At 39.3% G+C, this 11,054-nt stretch overlaps 1 protein-coding gene across 5 annotated transcripts; it reads left to right on the top strand.

The window, feature by feature from the left end:
• Positions 1-341: 341 nt before the first annotated feature.
• On the top strand, positions 342-10,440 carry TAF11 (TATA-box binding protein associated factor 11). 5 transcript variants are annotated; one of them, XM_049894121.1, is made up of 6 exons: positions 342-629; positions 3,875-4,020; positions 8,262-8,349; positions 8,703-8,799; positions 9,444-9,610; positions 10,374-10,440. In XM_049894121.1, the coding sequence occupies exons 1-5, from the start codon at positions 459-461 to the stop codon at positions 9,572-9,574; spliced, it is 633 nt and encodes a 210-aa protein (XP_049750078.1). In that variant the 5' UTR covers positions 342-458; the 3' UTR covers positions 9,575-9,610; positions 10,374-10,440. The 5 variants fall into 5 exon arrangements, 4 of the variants coding, with proteins under 4 accessions (XP_049750078.1, XP_049750003.1, XP_049750163.1 ...); XM_049894046.1 differs by lacking the exon at positions 10,374-10,440 and adding an exon at positions 9,971-10,278; XR_007518450.1 differs by having other exon boundaries at positions 343-629; positions 9,444-10,082; positions 10,374-10,431.
• Positions 10,441-11,054: the final 614 nt, after the last annotated feature.

Below are 11,054 nucleotides of genomic sequence, written 5' to 3'. Positions count from 1 at the left end.
CTCTGCCTGGAAGTTTGCCAGTCAAAGGCAGCCGCATCCCGCGGCACGAGCACACAACGGAACTGAGTTTCCTTCCATATCCCCGCAGCTTCTTTACTCAGCGAGTCAGGTTAACGAGGGGGTTAACTGATATTGCATTTTTTAAAAGGCGGAAAGGAAAAAGAAGCCCTTCAGTAAACAAAAGTGCGCGCCTTCACAAAAGCTGGTTACCCCGGAGCGAAGGATCCACAAACTGAACTCCGTACCCCCAATTTTCCCTCACCCCACCGCCCCACAAGAGTTAAAACAGATCATCAAAAGCCGCTCTACGTGCCCCCAATTGACCCCTCCGCCGAGCGGTAGGGGTGATGTCATCACAGCGCGACGACAGGAAGTAAGCTCCGGGGCTGCTGAGCCGAGCGGGGTTCAGCGCTCCCGCGTCTGACAGCGCCGCGGTCTACTCTCCGCCTCTCGCGGAGATGGACAATGCCTGCGAGTCGCCCACGGACAAAGGTGGAGAGACAGGGGAGTCAAATGAGACACCCGCCGCTCCCTTGGGTCCCGGGAACGCCAACACGGACGGAATACCCGAGGAAGCTGACGGGGACGGAGATGGGGAATTGAAAGAAACCCCGGTGGAAGAAGGCGAGGTAGGGAGGTGTGTTGTTTAGGCGGGAGGAGTACACCGAGACTAGGTTACTGGGTGCTCGCCAGGCTTCTTGGTTGGTCCCTCCTAAGCTACAAGAGCTCAAATTCACAACACTGTCTAGATCGTCAGTCATGGGAAAAAAGCCTAGTGCTGGTTACATTCCAGAGGCCCACGTACAGGGTTAATATTTTTAATCCCTACTCTTAGGAATTAAACTACTTCTAAGGGAATTTTAAACAGTCTTTGGTGAAGAAGTTAGGGCCCGATGTCACATCGAGACTTAGTGCAAGAGCCAGTACTAGAACCCAGGATTACCGGCTATTGGCCTAGTATCTTTTTCACCAAAATATGAGTCCTCTTGTTAGCTGCCATAGAGTCGGCCAGACTCATAGCAACACCATGCACAACAGATCGAAATACTGCCCGGTTCTGCACCATCCCCATGATGGGTTGTATTGGACCATTGGGTTGTATAGGGTTTTCATTGGTTGATATTCTAAAGTAGACGCCAGGCCTTAAATCTGTCTTACTCTGGAAGCTCCACCGAAACCTGTTCAGCATCATAGCTACAGGCAGGCCTCCACTGAGGGAGTGGCAGTGCATGAGGTCCACTGGCCGGGAATCCAACCTGGGTCTGCCGCATGGGAGAGTTCTACCACTGGGCCACCAGTGCACCCATGGGCACTCTTAGATGTTGGTTAAGCATAACTTTTGTCTTTATAGATGACAGAACCGATAAGATCCCATTAAAAGGAGACTTTGAAGAGAGACATTCTTACTCTCTTGGGACATTTAACTGCTACCAAGTACAGTGACCTGTGTGCAAATGTCAAAGAGTCTATAGAGCATAAAAACGTCAGACCCATCGGTTATGCCACCCCCAGAGCTCAGAGTGTTGCCTAGCTGAGGATCTGCCAAGTGACCAGAATCTCAGCATTCTCTGTGTTTCATTTCTAGAGATAGAATCTTGGGGTCTTAGAGCTAGAAAGGACTTAAGAGATCGTGGAATCCACATTAGATTAGATGGAAATAGCCTTTCGGGGCACAAAGTTGCCTCCAAATATACAAAGTAAGTTTTAGAAAAAAAGATGTGACAAAAACTATTTTAAGAAAGAGCCTTTAAAAGATGTCCCAAGGACAGAAAGGATTTAAATAATAATTAGCTTGGTCCAATGGAGAGCTCTACCATCTGTCTGTTTGTTGTACTGTAGTGGCTTATGTGTTGCTGTGATGCTGGAAGCTATGCCATCGGTATTTGAAATACCAGCAGGGTCACCCATGGTGGACAAGTTTCAATGGAGCTTTCAGACTAAGACAGACTAGGATGAAAGGCCGGGCAAGCTACTTCTGAAAATTATCCAGTGAAAACCCTATGGATCACAACAGAATATTGTGCGACATAGCACTGGAAGATGAACCCCCTAGGTTGGAAGGCGCTAAACAATAGCTGTAACAATGGGATAAAACATGCCAGTGATCACAAAGATGGCACAGGACTGGGCAACATTTCAATATGTTCTACATAGGGTCGCCCAGGAATCCAGGCTGACTAGATGGCAACTAATAACACCACCTAGCAATAGAGAACTCACTACAAATAGAACTTTGCAGCCAACAGAGAATATAGGTTCTTTTTTGATACTTCTGAAACACTTTTAAAAATTGATCATGTACTAGGCCACAAAGAGAAACGTAAATTCATAAATGTAGAAATCATAATAGGCCACGTTCTGTTAGTACAGTGCAATTGTTATTCTTGTTAGTTGCCCTAGAGTCGGTTCCAACTTAAGGCAGTAAATCCTGAAATTAACAATAAACTAATCACTGGGTCATTTTAAATAGTCCTTAAAGAAATTAACAAAAAGAACAGTCTGTATCAAACACTATGGAATTTGACCAAAGTCTAACTTGGAGAAAAATTCACAGCCTTAAATATTTTTGTTAGTGAGTGAACAATATCGAAAATAAGCACCCAACTCAAGAAATCAGAAAAAAAAAAAAGCAAAATAAACCAGAAGAATGTAGGAACAAAGAGCTAATTAGGATAAAAGTAAACATTAGCGAATTAGCCCTTGAAAAACGTTAAGAAATCATAAAGTTAAGACCTGATTATTTGAAATGTAAACGTACAACATTACAAAATAAGAAAGGGGCTATAAGCACTGATATGGAGATCCTTAAAGTTAGGAGAAAATTTAATGTTCAAGTTTAGGCCAAACAAATTTGAAAACCTAAACCCAAACCTGCCGTCGAGTTGATTCCGACTCATAGAAAATCTAAGAAAAATGAATGATTTGCTAGGAAAATATAAATCACCAAAATTGAAGCACAAAGAGGTTAGAATTTTTATATAAATCATTAACTAGAGAAGAAATTTGAAAAGCATGTCTATCTTCACTCCCACCCACCCTCCATTCCCATATTCCTGTATGAGTTTAAATGTGAATTCCTCTTTAAGGGAAACAGGATAAATCTCATTCGTGAGTTTTGTTGTACCCTTAGATTCTGTATTGACTTCAAGAGGATAAAGTTTGTGTGTGTGTGTATATATATATATATTTTTTAATTAAACAGAATTTTATTGAACAACTAGCATGAGTAAAAGTCTGTTAAATGTTTATGGGGGAGATTTATAAATAGTAGGAGACTATCTTCAATAGTTTTCATTCTAGCAAAGGGAAATAAAAGGTTGCTTGATACAGTAGAAAAGTTAGTTAGGAAGCAAGGGAGCTACATGTGGGAACAACTCACTTTAGAATTCCAAATTAAAAGAAACAGTGTTGTTTTGATGAGAAGGGGCCTCCTTTTTAATGTTCTTTCCATTATGAAATGATCAATAGTAAAGAGATCTCTAGATCTAAAGGCAGAAGAACTGACTAGATGGAGAGGACTTTGCTGGCATCTCCTCTTAAAGAACGAGGTCAGGAGAGTGGACCTGGGGAAGAGTGGTTTTTGTGATCCTTGGTATTTCATTACTGTCATAAGCAGATACTGAAGCTATGATCCTAGCTAAGCTGGAAAACTGAATTATTTAGCCGGTTTTCTTTTTTCCACAGTTGGGCTGTAAACTTCCTTTAGTAAAGCAAGACTGTACCTTATAGTTACTGATATGGCCAGTGTCTAGAACCAAAAAACTGTTCAATCAGTGGATTTGTTGTGTTGTTGTAATCAGGATGAGATCTTCTTACCTTGCCCCAACCTGAAAAGTAGGCCAAATATATAATAGAGTTTCTTTCATCTTCTTAGCTCAAGAGTCAGGACATCTCAGATTTAACAGCAGTTGAAAGGGAAGACTCGTTACTTACTCCTGCAGCCAAAAAACTGAAAATAGATACCAAAGAAAAGAAAGAGAAGAAGCAGAAAGTAGATGAAGATGAGATTCAGAAGATGCAGTAAGTCACTTTCTGATCTTTCCCATTTTTCAAGGCTCTAACTTGACTGCACACAATTAATACATTTTTATTGGCTTTTGAAATTGTTTTCTTTTTAAAACTTAAAAGAAAATAAAGCAATTAATACGTTATATGACATTGTAGAAAACGTAAGTAGAAAGAAAAATATTTCACTTTACCACCAGGAGATAAACAGTATTAATATAATGATCTATATTCTCTAAGATATTTTCTATGCATACATAACCTATAAATAAAACAATTTTTTCAAAAATGTTAAATGCTGTTTTACAACCTACCTTTTTTTCATATTTTATATGATGAACACTTTCCATGTCAGTAATTATACATCTGGGCAGTAATTTTCTTCAAAATGGAAATAGCTTTATTATGTTTTCTGATTCTAAAAGTAGTGTGAGCTCATTGCAACAAATACAACAAATTAGAAAAAATAATTACCCATAATCCTACCACCCAGACTTTACCCTGGGTGTATATTTGGGTATAATATTTGGTTATATGACTTCTCAGATTTTTTTCAGTGTTTGATACCTTAGTGTTGTTAGTGGTGGTTCCAACTCATAGCAACCCTGTTACAATAGAACACAGCACTGCCCAGTCTTGCACCACAACTCATGATCATTGTAATGCTTGAGCCTGTTGTTGCAGCCACTATGTCCATCCATCTCGTTGAGGGTCTTCCTCTTTTTCGTTGATTCTCTACTTACCAAGCATGATGTCCTTTTCCAGGGACTGGTCCCTCTGTGATAACGTGTCCAAAGTATATGAGACAAAGTCTCTCCATCCTCATTTCTAAGGAACATTCTGGCTGTACTTCTTCTAAGACAAATTTTGTTCATTCTTTTGGCAGTCCATGGTATATTCAACATCTTCTCCAATGCCATAACTCAAAGGTGTCAGTTTTTCTTCAGTCTTCCTTATTCACTGTCTAGCTTTCACATGCATATGAGCAGATTGAAAACACTGTGGCTTGGGTCAGGTGCATCTCAGTCCTTAAAGTGACATTCTTGCTCTTCAACACTTTAAAGAGGTCTTTTGCAGCAGATTTGCCCAATGCAGCACGTTGTCTGATCTCTTGACTGCTGCTTCAATGGGTGGTGTTTGTGGATCCAAGTAAAATGAAAGCCCTGGCAACTTTAATCTTTTCTCTGTTTATCATGATGTTGCTTATTGGTCCAGTTGTGAGGATTCGTTTTCTCTATGTTGAGGTATAATCTAAAGACTATAGTCTTTGATCTTCATCAGTAAGTGCTTCGAGTCCTCTTCACTTTCCGCAAGCAAGGTTGTGTCGTCTGTATAACGCACACAGGTTGTTAATGAGTCTTCCTCCAATCCTGATGCCCTGTATTTCAGACAGTCCAGGTTCTCAGATTATTTGCTCAGCATACAGATTTAATAAGTATGGTGAAAGGATACTACCCCGACACACACCTTTCCTGACTTTAAACTATGCAGTATCTCCTTGTTCTGCCTCTTTATCTGTGTTCAGATTCTTCATAAGCACAATTAAGTGTTCTGGAATGTTATCCATAATTTGTTATGATCCACACAGTCGAATGCATTGGCATAGCCACTAAAACGCAGGTAAACATCCTTCTGACATTCTCTGCTTTCAGCCAGGATCCATCTAACGTCAGCAGTGGTATCCCAGGTTCCATGTCCTGTTCTGAATCTGGCTTGAATTTCTGGCAGTTACCTGCCTATCGCTTTTGAATGATCTTCAGCAAAATTTTGCTTGTGTGTAATATTAATGATATTCTTTGATAATTTCCACATTTGGTTGGATCACCTTTCTTAAGAATAGGCATAAATATGGATCTTTTCCAGTCAGTTGGCCAGGTCACTGTTCTCCAGATTTCTTGGCATAGACAAGTGATCACTTCCAACACTGCATCCATTTGTTGAAACATCTCAATTGGTATTCCGTCAATTCCTGGAGCCTTGTTTTTCGCCAGTGCCTTCGGTGTATCTTGGACCTCTTCCTTCAGGTTCTTGATCATATGCTACCTCCTGAAATGGTTGAACGTTGACCAATTCTTTTTGGTACAGTGACTGTGTATTCCTTTTATCTTCTTTTGATGCTTCCTGCATCGTTTAATATTTTCCCCATAGAATCCTTCAATATTGCAACTTGAGGCTTGAATTTTTTCTTCAGTTCTTTCAGCTTGAGAAGTGCCGAGCATGTTCTTCTCTTTCGGTTTTCCATCTCCAGCTATTTGCATATACCATTATAATATTTTACTTTGTCTTCTTGAACTGCCCTTTGAAATCTTCTGTTTTACCCTTTTGCTTCATCGTCTCTTAAGTTCAGTTTAGCTTTACGTTCAAGTTTCAGAGTCATTCTGACATCCATTTTGGTCTTTCTTTCCTGTCTTTTTAATGACCTCCTGCTTTCTTCATGTATGATGTCCTTGATGTCATTCCACAACTCATTTGGTCTTTGGTCATTAGTGTTTAGTGTGTCAAATCTGGTCTTGAGATGGTCTCTAAATTCAGGTGGGATATATTCAAGTTCATATTTTGGCTCTCATGGACTTGTTCTAATTTCCTTTAGCTTCAACTTGCATATGAGCAATTGATGGTCTGTTCCACAGTTGGCCCCTGGCCTTGTTCTGACTGATGATACTGAGCTTTTCTATTATCTCTTTCCACAGATGTAGTCCATTTGATTCCTTTGTATTCCATCCGGGAAGGTCCACGTGTATAGTTGCCGTTTATGCTGTTGAAAAAGGTATTTGCAATGAATAGGCTGTTGGTCTTGAAAAATTCTATCATGCGATCACCAAGGCTATATTTTCCAATTACTGATCCTTCTTTTTTGTTCCCAACTTTCACGTTCCAATCACAAGTAATTATCAAATGCATCTTGATTGCGTGTTCCATCAATTTCATACTGCAGAAGTTGGTAAAAATCTTCAGTTTCTTCTTCTTTGGCCTTTGTGGCTGGTGCCTAAATTTGAACGATAGTCATATTAACTGGTCTTCCTTGTAGGCATGTGGATATTATCCTATCACTGACAGTGTTGTACTTCAGGATAGATCTTGAAGTGTTCTCTTTGACGATGAATGCAATGCCATTCCTCTTCAATTTGTCATTCCCAGCATAGTAGACCATATGATTGTCCGATTCAGAATGGCCAGTACCAGTCCATTTCAACTCACTAATGCCTGAGATATCAACGTGTATGTATTCCATTTCATTTTTGATGATTTCCAGTTTTCCTAGATTCGTACTTCATACGAAGTATGTAGCTATACATATATTTTCATGGTAATAAATATGTGTATTAATCATTTTTAATGGCTGTATTATATTCTGTTATGTGGATGAACCATAATTGAACCAATCCCTATGGCTGTTCTTTTATTTTGTTTTTCCTTTGACAATATTATGATGAATATCTTTGAGCACATCTTTGCTTACTTGTTGGGTACTTCTACAATAAGCTCCTAGAAGTATAATTGCTAGTTCAAACACTATGAACCTTTTCAAAGGCCTTCATACATATACCCAAATTCCTCTTCAAAAGGTTGTTCCAGTTCATACTGTACCAGCATTTATGAGTTTGTGTCCCCACACTCTAATAGCACTCTTTTTAATATTTATCTGATTTATGCTAAATGTTATTATGTTTTAGTTTGTAATTTTGATTTCTTTAGTTAATAGTGAAGGTTAATTTTATCCCTCTGTATTTATTGAGGGTTTGCATTTTTATAAATTTCTCCTTGATGTCCTTTGTTCATTTTTAAAAATTGGCATAGCCATCTTTTTATTGATTCGGAAAAAATCATTATATATTAAGAGTACTAACCCTTTTCCATATACTTGGCAAATATTTTCCTCCTAAAACTTTCAATGTTGAAAGTTACTTGCTTGAATATAAATGTATATATTAAATTTTTACCATCAATCTGAAATGCAATTAGGGAGAGGGCCTAATGCTGAAAATAGTCAATATAGTATGATTCAGTGAGTGACCCAGCATTGATACTTAAATTTTTGTTCTTAATAAAGTAATTAAGAAGTTGTGTTTTACTTTTTCTCAAGTTCCTTAAGAAGAGAAATGGTGTTTTATCTTTATTCCTCATAAGGACCAAGGATAATGCCATTGATCCCTTGAGAATTCGTTTTTTTAATTGTCTGAGACTTGCTTTTATTCACATAACAATATGTCTCGAGCATTTGTTTCTATAACTTAATTACCTGAATGTTTCTCTAGAATCCTGGTTTCTTCTTTTTCTGAGGAGCAGCTGAACCGTTATGAAATGTATCGTCGGTCAGCTTTCCCCAAGGCAGCCATTAAAAGGGTAAGTAAGGATGGACCACCTTCATTTCCATAATTTATTAGAACTGAACTAGGCTCAAAAGCTATGTCCCCTGCATTTTGAAATGAGATGTTAGACACGTTGATGGATCATTTAGGTGGGGAAATAAAAATAATTATCGACTATGTGACCAACTGTAGTTTTGTATTCTAGGGATAGGGTCTCAGTGTACAGAAGAGGTCATAACACATCTGCATCCTTGTTTTAATAGTCTCGGTTTTAGCACCTAACCTTTAATAAACCTTTTTTCAATGCAAAGCTCTTTTATGGGTAGTATTTTCCAAAGTCAGTCCTTTACTACTTTAATCACAAAGAGTCTCTGTCCTTCTTTCAAGCTGATCCAGTCCATCACTGGCACCTCCGTATCTCAGAATGTTGTTATTGCTATGTCTGGTATTTCCAAGGTCTTCGTTGGGGAGGTGGTAGAAGAAGGTAAGTAGTGTTGGTTCAAATGCTGGATTGAACTGGTGGTGGTCTCGTTTTCAAGAACGGCTATACTAGTTATTAAGGAACCCTGTAGTAGCTCCAGTTTACACTAGAAGTTGACGAGGTGGGAGCCTTGTATTCAGGAGTGCATAACCATTACTCCTTGCAAGTTTCAATACTCGGGGCCAAGGAAGCATCTAGGAAAGCCCCTTCTCTGATTCTGGTCCTCAGTGTAGGGTGAAGCAGGCTTTGAATTTTTCTCCAGTGGACCTTACTTATTTCTGTTGTCAAAAGTAAAGACACAGGAAAAGCAACCACTGGGTCTAGTTGGTGTGGTATGAGTGGTCCCTGATGTTAGGACCCTGGGCACTGCACCCTCTGATCATTGAGTAAAAAGGCTGGCAGCTGCCCATTAGTCGCTAGTGAAATTTTTAAAGTGAGGGCTTTTAATCTGTTGCTTATAATAAAGCCTGATACAGATATTATGCTAAAGCTAACATGATACGTTTTATAGCATTCTCTCAAGGGAAAATGTCTTATTTCCTTAGCAAGTTTAAGAATGGTTAATAAGAATTACAAGGCCCAAAAGGAGGATATGATTAATAAACTCTTCTGTGATAATGAAAACTTTCTCCTTGCCCTCTGTCTAGCACTGGACGTGTGTGAGAAATGGGGAGAAATGCCACCACTACAACCCAAGCATATGAGGGAGGCTGTTCGGAGGTTAAAGTCGAAGGGGCAAATCCCCAACTCGAAGCACAAAAAAATCATCTTCTTCTAAGCCAAAGCCTAGAAAGGCTTGTTACTGAAAGAAGAGGTACTGGCTCTAGCCTTCCTATCGTATGAGACTTTCCGTACTGGTGCTTCAGTATCTCAGTCCACCAAAGATTTGATGATGATTTTAATGTCTTCCTTAAAACTGATATGTGTCACACCTAGAAGGTGGCACGCAGCCTTGTTTCATACTTGCCTTGTCTAAATATTGGGACCTCTGGGCATTTTGAGACATTTAACTGTTTCTTGGCTAGTTGAAAGAAGCTGCATGAGTCTTGAGCATTCTCTGGACAGGGGACTGCTTTTGGAGAGAAAACCCTTCCTAGAGGGCTTTTTGATGGTTTCACATTGAAGCCTGAAATTGCTATGGCCTAAGTTGTTTCTTAAATTTGGTTTTAAATAGATGAAACCGCCAGAAGCTTTTGATTTGTCCTACCCTATCATGAAGGATGCACTGGTAACATTAGTGGAATAGTTTGTCCTTGTAAACATTTAAGATTCTCCTGTGGATTTTGGTGAGTGATCATTAAACTGTTTCCCAACTTGACATACGTATATCGTTTTCTGGTTGGGATGGGGAGGCATTCATCATCCTCTTCTGGTGTCCGAGTAAAGCTGGTGTTGACTGACTTTGTGAGAATTGGAGCCCTTCCCATTTTCTACTTGAGTCATTAAGATTTTATCTCATAAAGAGCACCTAAGGCACTGTTTAAAAACAGTATAAAAGTTCATATATTTTGGATTCCTTTAAACAGATATACCACAGCCAATATTGTTTAATGAGTTTAATTTGCTTTTTTTTTCAGGTGGTTCACAGAACCAGTACACTCAAGGTTTGATTAGAAATTACAACATTAAAATTTCCCAATACTGACCAGGATTCCAGTTCATTGATACATTCTTATTGTTTTCCTCAAATAGAGGGGAATGGAGTGACCTTTTATTGACAGTGATTAGCAGTAATAAGGCTACTGTATATAACTGGCAATCCCCCAGAATTCTTTCTTCTCATTCAGCGTCACAGGAAGAAGGGTTTTGAAGCTGTTCTCTTTCGAAGCTTTCCTGAGCATGTCTTGGTAGACTCCAGTTCTCTTTAGCACCCAGATTAGGGGAAGCAGCTTGACTCATGACGTTGGGAAAATGCGACTTTAGTATCTGGTATCAAAACACATGGCTTTCCATATGTACATAGCCAATGGAAAGACACTTACAGCAAAGAAGTGCTGGAAGACCCAGGCGATATTTTCACCAAAAACATAAACTGACAACAATCAGATATTCTCTCAGCAATAACAGGAGTTTTTTAAATGATTACAGGAACTCTACCTGTTGCAGTTAGAGATACTGGATGAGGCTAAAACTTTATAACACAGGAGGAGGATCACACCCCGAGTCTGGCCACTTAGCACAGCCTTACTGTGAAAAGGCTGTCCAGGAGTGTTCCCTGTGCATGTTTTAAGAGATGGGGGAAAAGAATCCCCATGCAA

The sequence above is a fragment of the Elephas maximus genome, chromosome 1, assembly GCF_024166365.1.
Source record: "Elephas maximus indicus isolate mEleMax1 chromosome 1, mEleMax1 primary haplotype, whole genome shotgun sequence".
In the NCBI taxonomy this organism is placed as follows: Eukaryota; Metazoa; Chordata; class Mammalia; order Proboscidea; family Elephantidae; genus Elephas; species Elephas maximus.
This window is presented reverse-complemented; position numbering and strand designations above follow the sequence as displayed.

Bases quoted from the DNA above. Each gene is read 5' to 3' on its own strand.
- TAF11 (XM_049894121.1), top strand. From the start codon at position 459: ATGGACAATGCCTGCGAGTCGCCCACGGACAAAGGTGGAGAGACAGGG. The intron at 4,021-8,261 runs GTAAGTCACTTT...ATGTTTCTCTAG, and splicing joins GATGAGATTCAGAAGATGCA to AATCCTGGTTTCTTCTTTTT. The intron at 8,350-8,702 runs GTAAGTAAGGAT...CCTTCTTTCAAG, and splicing joins CCAAGGCAGCCATTAAAAGG to CTGATCCAGTCCATCACTGG.